This window comes from Ooceraea biroi, chromosome 6 (genome assembly GCF_003672135.1).
Source record: "Ooceraea biroi isolate clonal line C1 chromosome 6, Obir_v5.4, whole genome shotgun sequence".
Lineage (NCBI taxonomy): Eukaryota > Metazoa > Arthropoda > Insecta > Hymenoptera > Formicidae > Ooceraea > Ooceraea biroi.
In genome coordinates this window covers 14243543-14268090 of record NC_039511.1, presented here as the reverse complement: position 1 = coordinate 14268090, position 24548 = coordinate 14243543, and the positions used below count along the sequence as shown (strand labels likewise).

Below are 24548 nucleotides of genomic sequence, written 5' to 3'. Positions count from 1 at the left end.
TTAATATAATTGCTCCAACATAATCATTTCTTCTTCTTTTAAATAATTTAATCGCCGTTATAAAAAGCAGTAATTGTCTTATCCAAAATGAAATTACGCCAATGCAGATCGATCCCGCAAAACGCGGAAGACCTAAATCTCGACCCACGCCGATTAACTGTGACGCATTACGCATGTGAGGCCCGAGCCCGGGAGTGTGAAGATCTCTTGCGGAGTTATTGAACTTGCGAATCGCGCTCACAATGCAAGATAAATAGGCTGCTTCTGTTTTCTATGAGGATCCGCAAGACACACTCGCAACAAGGTTTTAATGGATCTGACAATTTCGAGTAAAAATAGCGAGCAAGTCGGAGAGTTCCGTTACCACAAAAACTGTATTTTTAAACCTCGCGCATTTTTACGCTTTATCTCTCGTCTTGTTTTAACCCTGACCCAACCGTGCTCTTACGCGCGTCTAATTACTCGCGTGGTACGCTGTGTGCGCGCCGAGTCAGAAAATTAATTGTGATTCCATGGAGTTTGGAGCATATGAAATTTAGAAACTCGTGGTTTACATACAGAAAATATTTACCTAACATTTAAATTTAAAACAAAAAATATTTACCTAATACTTTCTGTTTTAAATTTTAATTTTGTACGTTCAAGAATGTGACAGAGAGTAAACGTCATACATGGTGAATAAGAATATGTCCCGCTGTACCGTAAGGGGATCGTACCGGCAAATAAATAATCACGTTGGCTTACGCCACTTTTGCCCGAATGCTTCAATTACCGTAGAGAAGGATATTACCTTTTTAACTGTCATGTTACAGTATCTATTTCCTTCAATCATCACCAGTGGTGTAATTTATCTCAACGCTGTAGGGGGTTTTAAATACATGTTTGTTACTCTTCGGTGTTTTGTATACACATACGAACTTGAGGCGCTTATCTCTAGGATTGTCGGTAATTCGAGATGAACGGGAAAAAGGTACGCAGCTTTCATACTTACTGATAATCCTCCTCCTCCTTCTTCTTCGGTTGATAGCTCTTCACGAGACGCCTACAAGAGAGAAAGAAGAAACGAGATTATTGATATGTTGCTCTTCTCACGAAGGTGAAATGACACTTGCGGGTTATCGCTTATGTAATTAATAGGAACTGTTAGATAATCCGCGGAAGCGAAATGACCGGAAATCGTTTCTACGCTACCGCTAGGAGTTTTTCGCTTATACTTCGCTCATTTTTTTATTCAAGTTCGATTTCTCTCCAATGAAAATGTCACGGTATCGATAATCTTTGACTCGTATGTGAATTAATTCAAAAATGTCTGTATTGATAATAAAATCGCTCTCGTTATTTTGTCTGTTACTTCCAAGTTTTACGTATTAATATTTGAAGCTCGTCGAGATGCATCAAGAAATTAAATCGCGAATAATCGCGTCACGATGATCGAAGAAATATCAGATCGGAAGAGCGCGGGGATCGTTTTCGGTCCGCGGATTAAACGGATCTGGGCGTGCCGTTTTAATTTTTACGATGCGCCACGCTGAACTATAAATACGCTATCGCGCTGAATCTCACGCGCCCTTGATACGAGCGAAGAGGATCTCGCAGCGGAAAAAAAATCGAGAGAACCGAAAGAGAGAACGAGAAAACGAAACGGAGTGACCTACACCCCCTCGCTGCTGAAACCGCTCTTGCGGGATGACTCATCCAGATATCCGCGGCGTTCCCTAGAATTTTCCCCGAGTACGTCGATAATTTCCCGGATATTATCCGATAAATCCCTCAGGGATTGTCCGCAAATACACGCGTGATCGTTTCCCGGGTATAATACTTTGCAAGTTACATTACTGGTTACCGTCCCGGACATTAGTGTCGCCCCCGGGTAATATTTATTTCGCGGGTCGAGTAATTTTTCGCGCATTACCGCAAACCGGAGTAATTAAGCATCCGGAGTGGATGGGTTTCGAGACACCCGATAGAACAAAAGTGCGCCACAGTGGACGGCATTCACGGAGCGGACAAGGGAGCTCTTTAACACAATATTACTAGCTGCATCTCGAGCCTCGTCCCTGAACCCCAATGGGGTGCGTGAGACACGCTCGTTATACGGGATGTTCCATTGAAATCATACGCTTCACCCTTGTCGAGGTACGTCAACAAAAAGAATGAAAAGAAAGATGGAAGCAACATGCACGAGCACGTCACCGCGCACGACAGGGTGCGAGTTGCAAGGTGCACGAGAACACTGTGGCACCTCATGCACCTGCTATTGATCCACTCTTTTTTTACTTTGAATTATTTTTCAAGTAGAACCAAGATATTTCTATTATCTCTTTTTCTTTTACAAGATAAAGATTTTAATGTAACAAGAAAAATAAATAAAATAATTACGTACATAAGATAAATGTGAATTGATTTTTCCCTCGTCTACCCTCCCAGTCCCGCACTCTTTAATTCGTAATAAAATATTGCGTTTCTCACCTGAGCTTCGCTGCGTATTCAAACTCGATCGCGCAACGATCACGTATGAAGTGGCCATACCTCTCGAGGAACTCTATCCCTTTTTGTGTGTGCAGGGACAGATTCTCGAACTGGTCCTAAAAGCAGAAAAATAAGAAAACAATAGAGAACAGTACTTTATTATTTGTGACAAATATTTGAAACACTTTGCTTGGAAAATATTAAATAGTAGGTATAACACATTTCTTTTTTTATTTTTGATATTTTTGAGTATGAAACTCGAATATCTTGAATACAAAAAAAGGAAATCCTAAATTCTTTTAACTTATTTGAAAGGCTAAAAATATCTCTCGAACAATTATTTTTAGACCGTTTGTGCGTCCAAATTATTGATTTCGCACAACGAAAGAGCATCGACTTTTTTTCGCTGAACAAACGGTCCCCGATCATATCTATCGCGGCCGACGACTGAGAAAAACCTCTTGGCACACATACGCCCCTCGTTTCCTCCTCCCTTCATCCCCCTTCACCTCCTTTTCCATCACCACCGCGGGACAATGAAGAATTTCGCAAGCGACGCGCGGAAAGATTTCCGAACGGCGTTTTAGCGGCTCGGCACGAAAAGTGAAACTGGACGACTACTATCGTTTAGCTACGTGAAGCCAAATAGTACAAACCGAGTTAGTGTACGCATCCGCGACTTTCGCAATTCGCATTACGATTGAAGTCACACAAATTACTCCCTCATAATTTTTCATTAATTCCCTGCAACCGACGCGTTCTCTCCTCATTAGTAAAAAGCGTGTGTGAGTTTCACTTTCACGTTCCGCGTGATCTGGAAAGTTGGAAAATCGATTGAACGTATCACCGACAGTCACGACGGCGTCTGCGAATCGGAGTCTCTCCACTTAAGAAGGAATGTGAGCTTTATCGTTCAAGGACGATCGTATCTTTCGACATTTACATCGCGGCGCTGGCTTAAGGACAAATCGGATCGCGGTTGCAACGAGAATGCATGCACGTGTATGACAAAGATCAAGACAGAGAGAGAGATAGAGAGGGAAAGGGAAACGAAGGATCCTTCATCCATGCAACCGCTGTTGGAAACGCTGTTGGGTACTTTCATTTCCAACGTACGGCCATTCAAGGGCCACGCGACTTCTTACGGCTGCATGCGCGTACGCGTCCTTCTTCATCTCCTTTCGCGATGTCTCTCACCTTGCCACCTTGCCTTACGGTGCAAAAAAAAAAGAGACCGAGATCTCGGTCAGAATCGCTCACGTGTGAGCGATTTGCGGCTCGATTCGAATTGAGCCATGCAGAACGAGAGGAGGAAGTGCGCGAGATTATTCCCCGCTCAGCCGTGAATAAATTAATAAGTAAATAAAGCCGACTCTCTATCTGTCCCTCTCTCTTTATGTACGCGTAAAGGGGTGATATCCCGTCACTATTTCGCTTTGCTCCATAAACTCTTGAATCAGCTCGATCGATTAAATGCCCGAAAAATAACTGATCTGCCTTTTGCTAAGTTCGGAGAGCAACGAATCGTTTGTCAGCTAAAGTTTTACGAATTCTGCGGAAATTTCCTAGCTGCAATAATGAATATTCGGTTTACGTAAAATTAGCCTTCTGATCCTCGGACTCGTCGGAGTTCAGTTCTGCGAATTGAGTTCAGTTTGCAAGTTCTGTCTCAAACTCGTAATTTTCCTATCAGGTTCGTATCGGGATTAAGGACGAGAGATCCGAGCGAGAGGTTCCGTCACGGACCGTCATCGCGAGTTACGGATTAGATCGTCTTTTCCATTCGCGATTTACGCAACGGCTCCGTTCTCGAGATTTACGCGATAAATTCGAGTGGCACTCGGGTCGCAATCGCGCGTCTTTCTCGCTCTCTCGTGGATCGGGACAACTTTCTCATTGTGATAACTGTATAACTCGGCTCGTGGCTCAGCGGGCAATTTGCAATGAAATAACGGAGAACTGGTAGCGCAGGTGATAGTCGCGATTCGCGGCTTTCGAATACACGTATGCGTGTGGAACGACGACGACGACAGCAATCGCCGATCGACTGTGTTCTTTCCTCGTCGACCCGGCTGCATCTCGGTGCGCCGATTATATTAAATTCCGTTTTTCCTTCGCACCGGATATCACCAAGAAACGCCGATAACGCCGCCGATCACGCATATCGCACGCTGGAAACGCGGCAATTAAATGGGCTAATCAATGAATTCATACGCGGTCTGAGTCATGCTAGAAGCGAGACATTTGAATATCCATTTGGAACTTGCAAAGGCACGAATGTGTAGAATGCAGTTTTATACCGTCTTAAATGTCTCCGACACAATCAAACATCTATTGAGTTGGCCAAAAAGTAATTGCGTTTTTTTTATATAAATAAAAGGCGAATTTTTCATGGGAAACAAAAACTTTATTAAACAATATATTGTCCATTTTGTTTGATTATCTTTTGCCATTTTTCAGGCAACTTCATGATTCCGCGCTCAAAACAGTTCTTATCTTTTTCAGCAAAAAACAATTCCAAGAACGATTTGATATCCTCATCAGCAGTAAAGGTTTTACCATTCAAGGCGTTTTGCAAAGAACGAAACGAATGGTAATCTGATGGTGCCAGGTCTGGCGAATATGGTGGATGTGGTAACATCATGGTAACACATCCCATCCAAGCTGCAACAATTTTTCACGAGTGACCAAACTTGTACGTGGTCTAGCGTTATCATGGTGAAACACAACACCTTTGCGATTCACCAATTCTCGACGTTTCTGTTTGATGGCATCATTTAATTTATCCAGTTGACGACAGTATACGTCTGAATTAATGGTTTGATTCCTTGCAAGCAGCTCAAAATACACAATACCTTTAAAGTCCCACCAGACTGACAGCATAATCTTTCTTTGGTGAATATCTGCTTTTCAAGTGCTTTCAGCAGGTTCATCACGCTTGCTCCACCATCTTTTTCGTTTGACGTTGTTGTAGACGATCCACTTTTCGTCGCCTGTTATCATACGTTTCAAAAATCGATCATCTTCCTCACGTTTCAAAAGAGAATCGCAGATGTCAATACGCTTAGTGAGATGAATTTCTTTGAGCTCATGTGGTACCCAAATATCGAGCTTACTAATGTATCCAAGTCGTTTTAAATGGTTTTCAACACTCGATTTCGATATGTTAAGATTCTCAGCAATCTCTCGGGTCGTTAAACGCCGATTGGAATCGATCAGTGCCTTTATTTTGTCATCATCAATTTCGATTGGCCTTCCTGAGCGTGGTGCATCTTTCACATAAAAATCTCCATATCGAAATTTAGTAAACCAATTTTGACACTGCCGCAGTTTTAAAGCATCTTCGCCATATACATCAGATAACTTTTTATGAGCTTGCACAGCGTTTTTCCCTTTTCGGAAGTAATAAAACAAAATATGTGGAAAATGTTCTTTTTGATTTTCCATTTTGAAATCGACGGCAAAGAAACAATTGTTAACGAAATCGTGTACTTTCTTTTTGTAAAACAAGCTTGAACTGTGAGTTGTTAACCTACATAATGAATTTGCGGTTTAGAACGAAGTTAGTTACATTTCAAGACATGTATGTCCATCTATTGGAAAAAAACGCAATTACTTTTTGGCCAACCCAATAATATGATTTAAATAGAGTTGCTGGAAAATGTTCTCTTGCTTAATCAAGATTTCTAATTTTAATTTTCTAATAGAATGTTTACTCAAATATGACTCAAGGATGGAAGAATACACCTAATTATGGATTTCATTAATGCATCTCGCAATATTCGCAGTAGTCGTGTGTCGTGCATGATAAATATGTATACTTGCACGTCACTGCGGTTGTGAGACAGTCCATCCGGTCCTTCAAATATCCGCCCGAAAAAACAATGAGATCATTGAAATCTAAAACCACTGACTTCAACTCCCACAAAAGGAACAATGTTTGGGGAGTATCGAGGATGACGAAGCTCATAATTCACTGGACGACGTCAGTGTCACTTCAGGGGCCGATTCGATCATCGAGCGATTTGATGGAGAAACAAATTAAATTATAGTCCATTATGCCGAATCGATTTCCACATGGGGTGACAGCCGTGAATCCGAGAGACTCTAGGCGAGCTTCCGCCGACCAATCCTGAGTTTCGCTCGTCGCAGGTCGATACATGGACAACGCACCGACGTGCTATGACTCATCGCACTGCGATCTTCTCCAAAAAGGTGCGTTGGCAGGGACAACCAGGACCCAATATATAGTGCACCATGGATACAATGCAATGTTTAACTTGATATTCAACGCGTTAACGAAAACTTCTCTTTTGGAACGAATATTTCATTCGAAGAGAGTGACTTTTGTAATAATTTTTCTCATTGTTATTCTTTCCACGAGTCTAACAATGCCAAGCACACTTGGAAAATTCCACTCTCTTCGGGAGAGTGTTTCCCTTATTTTCCTACCCTTTCTTTCTTCCCAGATTCTGGCACGGTTCTCACCTCCGCAACAGTAACGTGTTGTAAGAAGAGGTAGACGGGGGATAGGGGAGGGTTTATGGAGACGATCGATAAGAATGGCATGTTGTGGAGTAAAGCGAGTAAAAAGGTACACCGTAAAAATAGTTGGAAACTAAGAGTCACAGGGTGAACCTACTATGGGTTCGATCTGTGCATTATGAGTCACGGAATAGCGTCGGGGTGACTCCCACACTCTCCACCCTATTGATCCCACATTTCTGTATACCCATGCAACTCGAGGGAGAAGGGCGAGAAGATAAAGAGCAAGCGACATGGTTGAGTAGAAGCATTAAGTAGAAAATGTACTTGGTAAAGAAATAAGGAAAAGACATTAAGATGGAAAACAATATGAAAGTTATTGAAAAATATTAAACGATAGCTGATTTCTTTCAAAACGTTTCAATTATAATCTATTCAATTATTACCTTTTAAATGACAGAATTTCTATATAAATCAATTATTTCAGGAATGTATTCTATCTTAAATTAATAAAAAGTGTTTTATGTGTGATTCATGCATAATTTATATTTATATTTCGCTTGCATTTTTCCTATCACATTCCTATCCTACCACATTCCATCTTTGATATTGATTTCATAACATCTGATAAAATTTAATAAATGCCAGGCTATTGGCTTTTAAAAAAAAGTATATTCAGTATATAAAGTTTTCTTTATATAAAGTTATATTATTATTTTTTCAATAAAATACTGCCAAATATCCGATGTGTTAAAAAGTTTAGTGAACAAAATGCAACCTAATTTTTGAGTTCTGTGAAAATAATTGAGATTATAAAATCGACTGATAATAATAGCAAAATAATTGCAAAGATCAAAGTGAAACATCTCCGTGTAATGAAAAAATTCTCATTCCAGCATTCTGTTTAATTTTCTCTTTACTTTAATATAAAATATCACTTGTTGCCCTTTATAGGACAAATCATGAAATTATCAAACTGCATTCTAATAAATAAGTATTCGATTCTAAAAATATTGAAAAATATATATCTTCGATTCAAAGCGCTTTTTTCATTTCCTTCTCAAATAACTGGAGGAAGGAATCGTGCAAAATTCAGAAACGTGACATTCGTCAGACACCATTATTGCGTTTTACTGCGTGCATTGCGAATCGCACGATATGCATTTACGAGTTTCACCTGGTAAACAGGCACAATGCATCTAGTGTGTTCGCGATAGAACGTGCGATGCAATAGGTATGATAGGTAGATTATGCACTCCGAGTCTTCAGGACGGTCGGCACGTGACGAGATTACTATTGGGGACACGTTGAAAATGAAGTAGGTAATTGGCGTTTCGTGACGAGATCAGAGACACAATAGGCCGAAATATTCTCCTAAAACGAAACGGCTCCATTTTTTCGGACTAAAATCTTTTTTTTTAAGTTTTCTCTCGTTATTGCGATCTCTAGTGCTAACCGGGGCCTATTGGCCTACAATGCCGATCCTGTGGCATCTCGCCTCTCACCGGGGGAGACAAGTTTACCCATTACTCCGTTAGCATACGAGCCGAGGCAATACGATAGTCCGTCTTGACCTGCGACATTATCTACGTGAACTTGGCCCCCCACTTTGAATAATTTTAAGTTTTGAATAGACGAAATGATAGCATTTCGTTTATAGTTGTTTCTAGTGCTTTTACTTTCGTCTGTAGTTATACCGTTAACAAATTACGTTAACTGACGAAATTACCTGCTTTGCAAATTGTAGGGGTTTAATTGAGCAAGTAAAAGAAAGTGAAAAGAAAGTAAAAGCACTATAAACAACTACAAACTATTTTGGATCGGTATATGTATCATCGAAATTTCTTATAATCAGTTAGGAACCATTTTTTCAAAATGCTATAATTTTTTTGCGTTTAACTGTAAACGAAATTATTTTTACCAATAAACGTGCCAATAAGTATTTCTTGTATTCAAAACTTAATTTCTTAAAAGTGGGATGTCAAGTTCACGTGAGTGGCAACATTCTTGGGAATTTGCAGGTATTCTTTAATGGCTCGTCGCGGTATAACTTCATTTCTTCTCTCACCGACGGGCATCTTTTTTAATGACACATTATGACATCATATAGTACTATCCGATGCAATAATATATACATAGTAGTTAAACGGAAAAACATGGCACGTGATTGCGTTGTATTTTTATGATTTCTTGTATAACGTACGCGAATACATGTTTCAAAAAAATAAAGTTTCATCCAATTGAAATTCAATTTCAGCTCCACCGGCGTTAACATGTTAATAAATTAACTGTATCGAGCTACTAGTATCTTTCTGGCCCTTTGTTTTATAAAATCAGAAACATACTAGTAGATGATATCGGAAACATATTCACAGTTACACACGCAATTACATCACTTACAATTAGACACTTGTCTTATTAAATTATTCCTACGTTATTAACGTCACTTTTCGCGGCGTAGTGCATAATTGCACGCACACACAAGCCCGAGGCTGTTATCTAGAAAATATTCAAAGGTCGCAGAGGCAGCTGGCATGCGCCAGGCTTTTCGCACGTTCATGAGCACGAACAGATCCTTGCTCTTGAGCTTTTAATAGACACCGTAAATCCTGCAACGTCTCCGCGCACAAGTGCGAGCTCGATCGCAGGCGAATCTCGCTCTTGACGTCAATTACTTCGTTATGGCTCAACAGCTATTACGATCGATTGCAGATTCAAGTCTTATAAACTTTTGATCGTTCCTATATCAGAAGTGAGGACAATTTATGATTATTACTTTAAGGGGGGAGCCTGCTTTAGAACGTTGAAAATAAGGTATAATTTTACGAATTGTTTTTGGAGAAACTATACAGCGGATCATTATAAAACTTTTATGCATTTATTAGTACACGTTTAAAGATAAAAAAATTATTTTTTTATTTGAATATATCGCCTGTAGAGGTCGTCCTGGAGGCATCTTAGTGCAGCCGGCATTGTAAATTGGCGAGCATTCTCCTGCCTCCAAATTTCATGCAAATTGAAAAATTGAAATATTTTCTCGTTATTTATGAATTTCCATCGTCGATGAACTTTTAATATTCATAAAAACATTAAGTTAAACAATTATTTTTGCATGAAAAAGTTTAAAAACTTTGCCTAAAAATCGTACTTTTGTGTTCTAAGCTCCACCATTTTGGCACTTTTCAACTTTTTTCTTCTCTCTTTGGTTCATCGACGATGGGAATTCATAAATAACGAGAACATATTTCAATTTTTCAGTTTAGACGAAATTTGGAGGCAGGAGAATGCTCACCAATTTGCAATGCTGGCGACGCGGCTGCACTAAGATTTCTCCAGGACGACCTCTACAAGCGAATATTCAAATCAAAAAATAATTTTTTGTATCTTTAAACATGTACTAATAAATGCATCAAAGTTTTATAATGATCCGCTGTATAGTTTCTCCAAAAACAATTCGTAAAATATACCTTATTTTCAGCGTTCTAAAGCAGGCTCCCCCCTTAATACGATTTTTTAAATATCTTGCGCAATTAGGTTATTTGGAAATCATGGTTTATACATGGTAAATTGTTTAGGCGTATCTTATCTTTAACAAGCCACAAGCATAAAATAAATGTAAATAAAGATATAAACGGTACAGAAAAAGAAACGATTTTAAATTAACTTAGCAGCATAATTGCGTGATGTGAATGAACTACTGGGTTATCAACCATAACGGTTTACAAACCGTAGAAAATCATGAATTCGGAACATGAACTTCATTATTTCCGTATCTCATAACAAATTAAATCACATAGTAGTTTCACAAAAATTTATCAAATTTATCAGATTCTAGAATTTCTCTTGGAAGCCCTTGAATCTTACGTTTCCGAGATTGGATCCTTCCTATTGCCTCGAAGATTGCATCTCGGTAAGAATCATCGATGCGATTGCATTCTACACACGCGAGACATAATGCATGCCACGTGCGTAATGAATGGTACACGAGGCATCGTAAATTTACAGTCACCGATGATGCTCAAGTAACAATAACGACATAAATAATCGTGACAAAGCATGGTATCATCATCGATTCTGCGATTGCCTCACGTTACCTTAATCTAATCTGTGATTTTCTTCGGAAGGCTCATCTCTCTATTTACCCTTGGGTAAATAGAGAGATCTTTTCCAAGATCTTTTCCAGAGCAAATAAATTGCTGAGCCACATCAAGCATCACGTTCTCATTATTAAATATTTGAGGCATATAATCTCTTAATAAATTCAAATTCTTCATTTCTCCAAAATTATTTAAAGATCGTCGGTTTAATAAAAAAAACCTAATTATGTAAAATATTAAATTATCAGATACTAATTATTATTTGATAATTCTATTATTTTTATTTTGTGATTCTAGATAATAAAACGATGCTACATAATAAAGCAATTTGAGTAAAGACCATACGTTCCATGTTCTTGCCATGTTCTTTTATTTAAAGTTAAACATTGACGTTTGGAGAAGAAATACTTGCACAACGATACATTGCACAACGAATTATTTGCGATGTGTCACAAGATACATTTGAACTCGTTAGATAATAACGCGACGAGGGCAAGCAATGCTCTTCGTTATCCAATCATTGAGCAAAAAATATAAATGATTAGGAAACGACACGAAGAGTTCGCAAAGTCGTTGACCACGACACGTCGGAACGGCAATTCTAATTAATTCGCGTCGCATACTTATATGCAAGAGGTGAGAGAGACGGAGGCACGTGTGTGCATCTCGTAAGCATGTACGTATCAATGATGCATGTACATTGTATTGTGTTCGCTAAAATTGTTAAATGTTGCAAATAAAAAATAAATAATGAACAATTAAATTATTTTTAAGATTTTTGTGAGCTAATCAACTCATAAGGACTAAAATGAAAGCTGCTTATGAAAATATTCGTATAATTCTAAGAATTTATCTTTCATCGGAATCTTAATTTAGGACTTCATTACAAATGTTTATCTTATCAAATAAATAAGCTTCTCTCTTTTCATTTAGATTACAATTCCCATCGGAAAATCGCAGTAAGCGATACTCGACTTTTGGTCAGATTTACTCTAGCACCGTGACTGGATATCAATTTCGGCTTATCAGGACTCAATTCGATTGCGCACTGAGTCATTCATATTTTGCAGTGCATTTTTAATCGCTGACTCTGCGTGAATCACGGCGCGGACGTTCGTCTTGTTCATTCGGTACGAAAATGACGAGTTTAAATGAGATGAACTCTGTAGTTAAAGGGGAGCACGCCGGGGAAGAGTAATCTAGACCTCGATATCAGTGGAGAGGATGCAGCAATGATAAGAAACGCGCGTGGGTCTCTCAGTGTCGCGCTTTGTTCCTAACGGACCAACGGTTGAAAGTTGCTTTTTGAACACGAAATATTTTGGTACAATAGCTGGATAACTCGCTATCAACCTGGATATCAAACGTAAAATACACAGGAAAAAATGTCTGAGATAAATAAAAAGATATTTTTCTTGAAAGATTTAATTGCACACAAAGAGTTTATGCGTCGCAGAGCTGCAGCGTAACATTGCATGCGTGTTTCTATTGCTCGTGGTGCAATAAGACAGGGAAATTAGCATCATTTGCTCGTTACGTAATAACGTGTTCCCCAACTCTATAAATCGTAAAAAATAGAAGTATTCAATGAGCATCGAGAAAAAATATTGATTTCATCCACGTAGTTTTATGACTTTCGGGTCTTCCGAATCGCATATTCTGAGCATGAAATATAAAAATGATAAACAACTCATTTAATTATATTAATTTTATTAATTCACATAATTTTTATATTAATTATATAATAATTTTATTACACGTGCCTTTATAACTTTCAATCTCTCGAGTTATTTTTAACAAATTAAAGAAATAATGTAGTAGCACTTTCTAATATTTTGTTATTAATTTTATCCCGCTCTTGCCCATGCTAATAAACTATAAGAACAATGAAGAATGTATTATATTTATTATATTATTACTTATAATCATTAATTTAATTATTTAATATTTATGCGGTTTTCTCGGGCAATTCAATTTGTTGAAATATAAAAATCCGTAGTTAAGCTGCTATATTATATATCTTTTTTTTAATCACCTTATTCATAAAATCTCGTAATTTCTAGAGCTCCAGAAGAGTGAGACTCGTACATCTACATGCTTGTATGTACGCGTGCATAAAAAAATCTCTAATCTGTATAGGCCGCGTGGCCTTAATCAGCGTGGACGCAATCTCCCTCGCTCTCATTCTTTCTCACCCTCGCATACGTAGACACAAGTTCTCTCTCTCTCTCTCTCTCTCTCTCTCTCTCTCGAGTTCGGTATTTATAGAGATTCGGCACGACGCGTGGGTGGGGCAGGTTCCTTCTCTCTGCGGTTCGCGGCCACGCAGCCACGCACACTGCGTGCTCCAGGAAAAGGCGAGACAGACAGGGTCTATAGGGTGTCACGCGCCGATACCACGTGGAATTCGACGATCCCTTTGCACGTTTTGTTTCACACGTAGAACACGCAGAAAACTCGCGATTTCTATTTTAGCGAGTGCACGAATTGAGTGACTGTTCTCGATATCAGAAATAATCGTGATTTAATGCAGATGCTACGCATAATATATCATGTATCATATTTTCCGCGACAAAGAAATATTATATTTTGGAGAGTGTGACTGTATTGTGCATTGACAGTATTGTTTAGAAATGTGATTAGCTAAAGCAACGAAGATGTTGCTCATTGTTGGATTATGAGAGCTGTGAAAGTGAATTATTGCTTCGCGCTTTTCCGCGAGACACCCTGTAGTTCGCACAAAATATTCATCTTCGCGACAAACGGCCAGCCGAGGAGCACCACACGCATGATAGTCCTATGATACCACCTCGAAGTCACGTTCGTACGAGACACATTTTCAAAATGATCACTACGATTGTGTTTAAAATTTAGCTCACATCTATGTGGAAACTTAAGATGCTCATTGCTAATGAAACAGAAAGCTGCTGAGTTTCAGAAAAGTCTCGCTTTTTCATGAAACAATTTTAATAATATTCTATTGCTCGATTCTTTTAGAAAAGAACATGTTGCTACGTAATGCCATCGTGCAATTTGCCGGAATTCTGTCGTCAAATTCGGAAATTAAAATAAACATATAGGTCAGGTATTTTCTCTGCAGTAGTATCGTTTAAACGAAACTGGAAATTATTTTCACGTTCTTTTTCTGAGAATTTGGCAGAATATACAGCCGAGATACGAAACGTACGATCATGCAAACATTTTCGGTCAACCATGCGCAACAATAGTTGCCGGTGCTGTTTTTGAAACGTGAAAATTGTGAGATGTTTTGAATTTCAAACGTGAATACCGTAACATGTATAAAACCTGGCAGTTGCAATTTTTTTATCAACGACCTATTCTTAATTAAATATATTAAAACAATATTTAATTTTCAGTCTTTCAAATATCGTTCGCAAAACAAATCAACATATCGATACTGTCCTACAATTTAATTAAATAAATCTTTTAATTCAGCTCGAATAAAAATGTTCTTTGTGGTATGAACCTCTCATTGTTTTTATTCATTCGAAAGAATACGAAAGGACAAATTTATTTAATCTAAACCTGAACAGTTACAACATTAAAACATTAAATATTATATGCAGATATCGTGTTTAATAAAATAAAACAACGTTTTTTTAATTGAATTTAATTAAAAGAAGAGAAATTAAATACGTTAACAATATTAACAGAATGTCTTCATTCGATAAGAATCGCAAAGCGCTCAATATGATGCCGACACTGTGATATACGTTTCAGATAGCCTCGTAATCAGCATACCGTGTAAAAAATACATCGCTAAATTAGTAGATTTATAAAAACAGAATCTTCCAACCATTTTAAATGCTGAACTTGAATTCCAACTGACTTCCAAGAAAAGAATTTTCGATTCAGGGAATTAATATTTTCTGCAGATACAATAACAATACAAAAGTATTGATATAAAATAATACATTATAAAAGATGGAATTATTTTGGAAATCAGATTGTCGAAAAGAGGATTTCATCGAATACTCGGGCGAAAGTAATACAAAGCTGGGGAAAGCGAATAATAACGGTGTTGACTGGAATTTGCCAAACCGGATAAACCCGTTTAGATGGTGGTGTCACGCTAGTCTCCAATCACCCCGGTAACCCTTTCGTCGCAACATGATCCAACCAAAAAATGCTTTCAACATATTAGCGTACTTTGAGCAACAAATTGCTATAAACGTGAACAGAGACGGATGCAAAAGGAAAAGATGGATTATGCGGAGGAGAGAGACAGCTGAAACACGTCTCAAGAACGTATCAAATCGTGAAATCATTGCACGCAAGTAGGCATGCTCCTTATGCCAAGAGTGAAAATATACATTGCTTTTAAAACAATGTCGCGAGAAAATAATCTGATTAATGTTATAATTAATAGTTAATAAATAGCACTATCTCTTCGGAAATTAATTGGAGAAATTCAGTTGATAATTTCACTCTCAACTGGTGCAATTAACTTTGACTGAAATAGTTCAGTTTTCATTAAAATTGTCAGTCATATCTTCTAACAAAAAAGCTAAAACAATTATTACACCTTTCCTATATATAAACCGAGAATTGATTAGAAAAAAAAAAACATAAAAAGTACAGTACGACTTAGCGATAAGAGTTTCGATTGATATGTGGAGAGCTGGAAAGACTTCTCTCACTGCACGATCATAATTACGCTGTAAATCGTTACTGTCCAGCACTTCCCCATGCCTTTCCTTTACAGTAAATTTAAATCGCATCGTGCGTTCGATAAGATATCCACTTAGTGCACTATATCATTAAAAAGAATTTATGACGGTACAGTGTGTGTACGTGTGTTAGAAGCGGTTAGTTATTTTCTCGACAGGTAGTAAAGAGGACAGATAGTGCAGGAACGCAGATATGTAATACACACACACATATCAAAATAAAATGCACGTGTATTGAAATTTCTCCTTTAATGTTTTCTCGATAACACCATAAACATTACCAGACAGTCTTTTTATCTACAAAATATGTCATAATAAAGAAATTATATACGTTACGGAATTTTCGCGAGTGCAAACAATTTTGACAAAACCGCATCTGCAAACTACAGGAAGTCATTATTTTTCGATTAATATGCTTCGATTAAAAAATTTCATAATGATGATACTCTTTCGGGGAAATGCCTTTCTGTAGCAACTTTACTTCCGATGTACGATTGCAGGATAAAATGCTTATTCTTCTAATCTCTATTAGTCAATTTCCCGAAGTACGTTTCCGTTGGTCAATTATGCGTTTCTGCGGAAAATGATGAATAACCGTCTTTAGCTCATAAAAGGTGCGTGCGTGCGTGTGAGGAGACTTGTATCCGCTGTGATTTCGCGATTTGACACATTCCTGAGACATGTCTCAGACGTTTTCTTTCCGGACAATCCACCTTTTCTCTCGACAGGAAATACTGATGGAAAAAGCGGATAATTGAGGGCGATTGTTCTACGCCGGAGAACAGCCGATAAAATATCGCAATAATGAACAACGCTCACGCACAACTGCGGATGAGAAATCTAATCGGGAAATGACGCCTAGGTCTAAGTATGTCGATATTTATGAAAGGATTGTGTACCTTGCGATAATAAACAAGAAATAGAAAAGCAATTCCTCTACAGAGAGCTTCATAATCGGGAATGTAAACGTACTTTGTGCCTTGTACCGTTATTATTTTATCTTCTTTCATCTTTATGTTGTTTATACACATCGCTTCCTATATGGACATAAGCATGACAATATAATACACGATAGATAGAAAATTATTTGCACATCTAAAGAAATATCTTGTCGCGATCGACTCGAGAAAGCCGCTCTCGCGTCTCGTCTCGCGCTCTCTTCCGGTTCACCTACGCGGATTATTGTTGCGCACGCGTCACACGGGAAATAGGAGCAGAGCGTAGGAGGAAAAACCCGACGAAGGTTACGAGACGAGCGAGCCTCGGAGCGGCCGTTACTTTCTCCGACGCGAAATCGGGAATCGCCGGCGTCACTTCCGAACCGTGCGATATCGTGCGTCGATGACGTAAGTACCCGTGATCGTATCTCCGTTCCTCCCGCCCCCTTTCCCGCCGCCGCCATCCTCCCCCGCAGTACTCGCACTATCGATTCCAGTATGGTGCTCAGTACGTTGGGAGACCGAATTAATTCGTCAGGGTCAGTGTTGGCCGCCCGGTTACGAGGTGAACCGGGTAATCAATATAGTTCGGCGGAGCTGCTTGGATCACCGAGACTTTTTTCTTTGGATGCTCTCAGAAAATGCGCATAAGAACTTGAGAAAAATGGCGCGAAACAGTAAACTTGGCGTCTCACAAATAATAAGAATAATTGTTAAAAAATTAGGTAATTATTTAGTTTAACGGAGCAACCTCGGATGACCTTGACCTTGACATATATTATAGAGGTCACCCTCCTGAGTGACCTTCAAAAGATTTTAGCCGTCGCTCATTGTTTATTAAAAAGTTATTAACAAAAAAGTTTAATGAATAGAGCATAATTTTACGATATCATATACGTTTACGTAAGAGTATATTCGATGGAATTTTACCTTTAAATCAGAAATAGGTTTGGGTTAGGTTATATTTTCCGAAACTGGAGCCCCGGACACAGACGCTCATTTTCAGCCCGCTTCGCGGGAGGGCGGGGGGGGAGGGGCGTTGCCCCTCCCCCCGCCGGAGCCGGTGTTACAGATTTCACCGTACAGATTTTGATCACCTGGTACACGGCACGGATTCTGGCGAAGCCCCTTCCCCCCGCCCTCCCGCGAAGCGGGCTGAAAAACGAGCGTATATGTGTCCGGGGCTCCAGTTTCGGAAAATATAACCTAACCTTACCAGGTTAGATTAGATTAGGTTAGGTTAAATCACTTTCCTTCCTTCGTTCATATTCGTCGTTTATGTCTTTCAATATTCAAAATAACTACTATATTTTCGAAACTTCTTTTGTTAATAACTTTTTAATAAACAATGAGCGACGGCTAAAACCTTTTGAAGGTCACTCCGGAGGGTGACCGTGACAACATATGTAAAGGTCAAGGTCATTCGAGGTTGCTCCGTTAATCTAAATAATTACCAAAAATTATGTTAAATTATATCACGTAATCATCGTGCGTCTTACTCGCGCCGTTCGATAAGCTTGGTGAGTAGCAACACCGGTCGCCGAATTTATTAAGTGATACACTAGATCTCTATCGAGGTGTAATCGATGGAGCACGATTAGCGACGTTATTTTCGTTATCAGCTGTTAAAACTCATCGCGGTCAAAACATGTCGTACACACGGTATCACGAGTCATTGACGTATGTATGTCCGTGTACGCTCATACCGCGTGCATGCGGGTACGTGTGTGTGTGTGTGTGTCGTACACTTTCTCGTGAATCACGATACAAGACGTGTCCATGTTAACGGCTAGCTGCCGCTGCTCGCGAGCATATGTACGCGTACGAGACGGGCGTGCCTCGCCGTATCTTTACAGAGGAAGCGAGAAAGAGAATCTCCTTTAGAGGAGAACAAAGAGAGTCTGGCAGGAAAGAATTCATCACACGCATTGTACGAAATAAGTGCATACATCATTGTAGTTTTATATAAATTTGCGTTGATGTGCTTACCTCTATATTTTAAGAGGTAAGCCTGTGAACGCAAATTTATATAAAATTACACGATGTATATACTAATTATGTATAGAGGAAAGTCCCCGATTATGAGATACCATATCGATTTTGCCGAATGTAAGGAAATCTATAGGCAGAATTTTTAAATGTAATACGTTATCTTGAAGAGAATTTAATAAGCTTTAGGTTGGTGAAATAAAAAATCTAATTTAAATATTATTTTTTCTGAAAATTAAAAAAATTTGAAAAAGAGCTTTACGCAGGATCGAGAAAGTGCGCTCCTAATATAAGATACCTCGAGACATCGGTGTTAAAAGTGCAAAATACATCAGTATTGCAATTAAAAAACTTTATTAGATAGTTTTATAAAAATACTGCTGCCACAGCCTTCGCCAAATCTTCACGATTCCATTGTCGACGCATCCTCGTATCTCTAACCTCCATAGTCAGATTCTATAAAAATTAAATACACAAAAATTCGTAATATAAATTCGTATTAACTTTTCTTTAACCTTAAGTAGTATTTTCTTTCTTTTTATTACACTACATAATCCTCATATTCGAGCAATAAGTATCTCATATTAAGAGTACCCTGAATATCTCATTATACGAGCCACGCGCCTAGCGGTTCCGCGATCATGAAATCCTACCTCTACAATTAAGCAATTCAACAAATTGCGTATTTTCCTGTTACTACGATTCTACTCTATCATTGCATACTGAATTTATTGCCAACCATTTCTTTATTATATAATAAACAAGGTTTAAAGACTAACCTCAAGTTACTTTGACACGTTCACAATTTCACAAACCTTTTCTTGCAAAGGCTAAACGCAATAACGAACAATGAATTTTTCACTAAATACATTTTACACCAAGAGTAATAAGTTCATGGTGGAACTAACAGATGGTGCTCAATAGTTTAGCCGAAACCTCATTATCTCATATTAGGAGCATATCTCATAATAGGGGATTCTCCTCTCCCCTTTAAAACGTAGGGGTAAATATATTAATGTAACGCCGTAAAGAAGAGAAAAATGTATTGCTTACAAATACAAATACAAATATAAAAATCACGATAAACAAAACAAGAAGGAAATCATGCATTAATCGCATTAAAAAAGATGTATTTTATTGTAACATATATTCGTCTCGTTTGTAGTATTTTTAATAACGAATGTGTTACAACTTGTATTATTAAAAACATTTGAAAAACAGGGCGAATATGTGTTACAACGAAATAAATTCCACAGTTTCGTGTTTTTAATCCCGAAATTTCCGGGCATTTTAACATTTCCCGCAGCACGGAGAACGTATCCCCAAATCGACCGAGGAAGTGACGTGCGGGTTAAATATTATAAAACGTAGGGGAGTAAATCGACATACGTGTATACGCGATTTTTTAACCGACGAGCTTGGCAGACGATCGAGCACGCCGAGTGCGTAACGGGGATGAGTAACGAAAATGATGGCGTGCGGAATGCGCGAATGAATTATTAATAGAGGCTGAAGACGCGGGGACGTCGGTGGCGAGCAAAAAGAGCGAATCGATTTTACGCGCGCGCGCACACGCACGCACGCGATATACGCGTAAGCATTCTTCTGGGAAAACAATCGAGCGGCTTTTAGTCCGTTTAGCGCCGAAAACACTCGGTTTCTTAATTCACGAGCCTTAGCTTGTAATAACACGCGATGCGAAGTAATACATTATCGCGTTATACGACGTATTATTATAATAATAGGACATTTTCACGATTGCATTGTTCACCGATTCACCGTTCTCACAATATTTATTTCTGATACTTCAAGACGCTTGCATTCCTACTTTTTTTGCGTTCGCCCGGAGTGATATTTTCACCCTCTCTCTCCAAAAAAAAGCACAAAAACCATCGAGAGCTCTTTCGCAGTAGCGGAAAATACTTTTCGGTTCGAATCATTCGGACGTGATGCGTGCCGAGCGTCGCTCGTGAATTCTTTCTTCGAATGCAGTCTCCGTTCCCCGGGAGACGCGGGGTCGCTAGCGAAGTCGATGTCGTCGCCGTCGCGGTGACCGTCGGGGATCTCACGAGAAAGGGAGCAAAAGGACGCGTGCTCCACGGGCAAGGTGCGAGGAGAGAAGGTTGACGTTCATGCGAGGGAGCGGGAAAGGTGCGCGCGCGGGGGGGGGCAGGGGGAGAGTGAGGGAGCGGACGGGACAAACCACGGGGGGGGGGGGGGCACGAGGAACGTCGCCCGCGGCTAGCAACCGAAAAGGCAAAACTCGTGGCGAACTGGTTTTCGGGGATATCGCGGTAACATGTCGTCGGCGGCGAAAACGACGACGACGGAGGCGGAGGCGGCATCGACGACGCGCAGGTAACTCGGCGAGCGAGCGAAAAAAACATACTCCCCCCTGAAAGCGTTATTCCCGGGAGTGCGGCGCGAGTGCGGATGAACATGGCACTCGCACTCGCGGCAAGCAACACCGGCGAAAATCGCGATTGTACGCGCTCACGACGCCGAGACGATCACAACGAGGGCACGGACGGGTTCGACCCCTCGGCAGGTGCTGCGCGATCCTCTGGACCCGGTCGCACGGAGAACGCCCGACCGATTCAAGTGTCGTGGCGAACGCAAGAAATTAAGCCTCGTGCGGATGGAACGAAGTTGCTCGCCTGCTGAATTTTTTTGAACGATCATAATGCTCTTCTTCTTCGCTCAATGAAGTTAGATAACGTTGTTGACGTTGTGCTTTGTAAAAAATTGACGGAATATTTGCGCGGCAGTAAGACGCGTTAAAGGGTTCGACAGATAACGAAGATGACGATAAGAGACTTGTGTTTAATAAACGCAAACAATGACGTGGGTTTTAACCTGCGACTTGTCGCCGGAACTGTCGCAACAACAATACGCGGCTCGCGACACGATGCAAAACGATTGCGAAACTTATTCCCACGAAGAACAGAAGAAATGAAGAATCGAAATGGAAAGATTGGGATTTCGCAACTCCGAGTTTTGACCATCTCGTCAGAATGGACCGACTACTCTGTTTGTGGCATCTCAAGGATACGCACGCGCCACGAGTGAATCACGTCCTACTGGCAATTTGAAAGGAGTCATGTTCATTCTGTACTCCGAGCGAGATAAGAATGACATTCTCTCTCCTCACAATGAAGTTCCGAACGTAACGAGTACTCTCGTCTCTTAAGGGGGGAACCTGCTTTAGAACGTTGAAAATAAGGTATAATTTTACGAATTTTTTTTGGAGAAACTATACAGCGGATCATTATAAAACTTTTATGCATTTATTAGTACATGTTTAAAGATAAAAAAATTATTTTTTGATTTGAATATATCGCCTGTAGAGGTCGTCCTGGAGGCATCTTAGTGCAGCCGGCATTGTAAATTGGCGAGCATTCTCCTGCCTCCAAATTTCATCCAAACTGAAAAATTGAAATATTTCCTCGTTATTTATGAATTCCCATCGTCGATGAACCTTTAATATTCATAAAAACATTAAGTTAAACAATTACTTTTGCATGAAAAAGTTCAACAACTTTGCCTAAAAATCGTACTTTTGTGTTCTAAGCTCCACCATTTTGGCACTTTTCAACTTTTTTCTTCTCTCTTTGGTTCATCGACGATGGGAATTCATAAATAACGAGAACATATTTCAATTTTTCAGTTTAGACGAAATTTGGAGGCAGGAGAATGCTCACCAATTTGCAACGCCGGCGACGCGGCTGCACTAAGATTTCTCCAGGACGACCTCTCTACAGGCGATATATTCAAATAAAAAAATAATTTTTTTTATCTTTAAACATGTACTAATAAATGCATCAAAGTTTTATAATGATCCGCTGTATAGTTTCTCCAAAAACAATTCGTAAAATATACCTTATTTTCAGCGTTCTAAAGCAGGCTCCCCCCTTAACGTGTCTGACGAGCGCAGTTTTAAAGCCGATGTGCACGAGGAGCCTTTCTAGAGCTCACACTGAAAAAAAAATCTGGTTGCATTAATTAGAAATCTGGTAGGTTCAACCAGTTTGTCTGTTGGAAAATGGACGAATCAGAATTCCTTTAGGAATTACCAGATGAGCATGATTAATTCCTTCCTGTTAAATTTACCAGATTTTCTTGATAATAATACTAAATGTATTTAGTTAAATTAACATGGCTGTTTAGTGAAAAGAAACGTTTTTCTGTTTCATTGCCGTGAGTTTTCTTGGATTGCTGTAAATGAAATATCATGTTGATATTTATACAGGATGTCCCGTAATAATCGCCTAACCTCTCGCACGCCAATAGAGCAGATCGAGATGAACAGAAAAGTCCCGTATCATTTTGCGATATTCGCAATAATAATCGAAATATTGCATATTAAAGTCGAGCGAATCCAGAGCGCGCGGAGGCGAGTGCCGAGCCGCTCGAGGTATAGGATTATCATTGCGAGTATCGCAAAATGGTATGGGACTTTTCTCTTCATCTCGATCTGCTCTATTGGCATACGAGAGGTTAGGCGATTATTACGGGACACCCTGTATAAAAAAAATATAAGAAGAGAACACGTTTTTTCATCCGCCATCACTTCACCAGCCATTCCACTAACTAATTTCATTTCACTAGAGGAGGAAAACGCGCCGTCCGTGCCGATCCATTTCCCGAACATGCATCACACGCACGACACGAAACAATAGAATGCTGCTGGAGTGCCCTGCGATTAACCAGAATTCTGATTGCATCTTCGTTTGTTCTTATGTCTAGTGTAATATAACTAGAAGTTTTATAGATCCAACTGGAAAATACTAACCAAATTCTTATAGTACAGTCTATCAAACGTTCTAGTTATAAAATATCCAGTCCTATCGTGATAACTAGAAATTCTTGGTTAGTTTAACCAAAATGCATTCTATATACGTCTTGTTGATACAATCAAACCATTTTCCTCAGTGCAGGAAATAGACGGGAAATCGAAGACGACGTGAAAAAAATCTGGTTTTAGATCGATCTTCACGTCGAGTTTGTTGTTCACACTTCGACTGCCAGGGCACACAATACCAATTCGTCGCGGATAACGATGAAACGTGACATTCCACGTAATTTTTGCCCGGAGGAAGAAAGAAACTCAGCTACGGGCAGTCATGAGGTAACGTGTCATTGAGAGTCGGCTGCCGGTGCGTCATTCTCGCGGACGCAACGCAGAAATCGTCGAAGACGAGCGCGTCGTCGAAGGCGCAAGAAAATACTCGCGCGCGCCCGAGCGCGAATAACAGCGCTGTTTACGCGTTAAGGGAGTGCAGAAGGGAGTGAATTTCGTGAGAGAACGAATGGGAGCTCGCTCGCCATCGGCGCGGCCGAGTCTCGACCGACCCGAGTCGAGAGGTATGCGGCCGGGAGACGTCGCATGCGGCCGAACACGGGCGACGATCGGCTGTCCGAACGCCGAGGTAGCCAGATGCCAGCGAGGGTCCGCGTGCGGAGGCAGGCGTGCACGCACGACTACTTGTCCGACGATGCGAGACGACGCGGGTCGAGGAATCCGCGCCGCGCCGCCGTCGCCCGATCGCCGATCGCATTTCCCGTTCCCGGGGAACGCGTCTTCGCCGTGAACGCCGGAATGGCAGCTGGACGGACGGACGGACGAGCGCGCTTCGACCGCGGACGCATGCTGCGGCGCGACCGTACTCGTCGAGGCACGACTCGCGCTCGGAGATTCCCTCGTCGGATGCGTCCACCTCTGGCGCATCCTCGACGCCCTCGCGAGGTGCAAACGAATCGCAAGTCGAGTCGAACGAAGCGCCCGCGGCGTGGCGCGGGCCGCGCGCGGGACGGAGGAGCGAAACGGGGAGCGACAAGGACGAGCGAGAAGGAAAGAGGAACAGACGGAGACGGAGAGA

At 40.2% G+C, this 24548-nt stretch overlaps 1 protein-coding gene across 8 annotated transcripts in view; it reads right to left on the bottom strand.

The window, feature by feature from the left end:
- The window catches only part of LOC105276687 (formin-binding protein 1-like), a 35390-nt gene that overhangs the window by 10503 nt on the left and 339 nt on the right, over positions 1-24548 (bottom strand). For all 8 annotated transcript variants that reach the window (XM_020030806.2, XM_026970476.1, XM_026970477.1 and 5 more), the window contains exons 2-3: positions 2470-2585; positions 992-1042 (exon numbers count right to left, since the gene is read on the bottom strand). In XM_020030806.2, coding sequence (XP_019886365.2) covers positions 992-1042; positions 2470-2585 — 167 coding nt within the window. The remainder of the gene's footprint in view (positions 1-991; positions 1043-2469; positions 2586-24548) is intronic.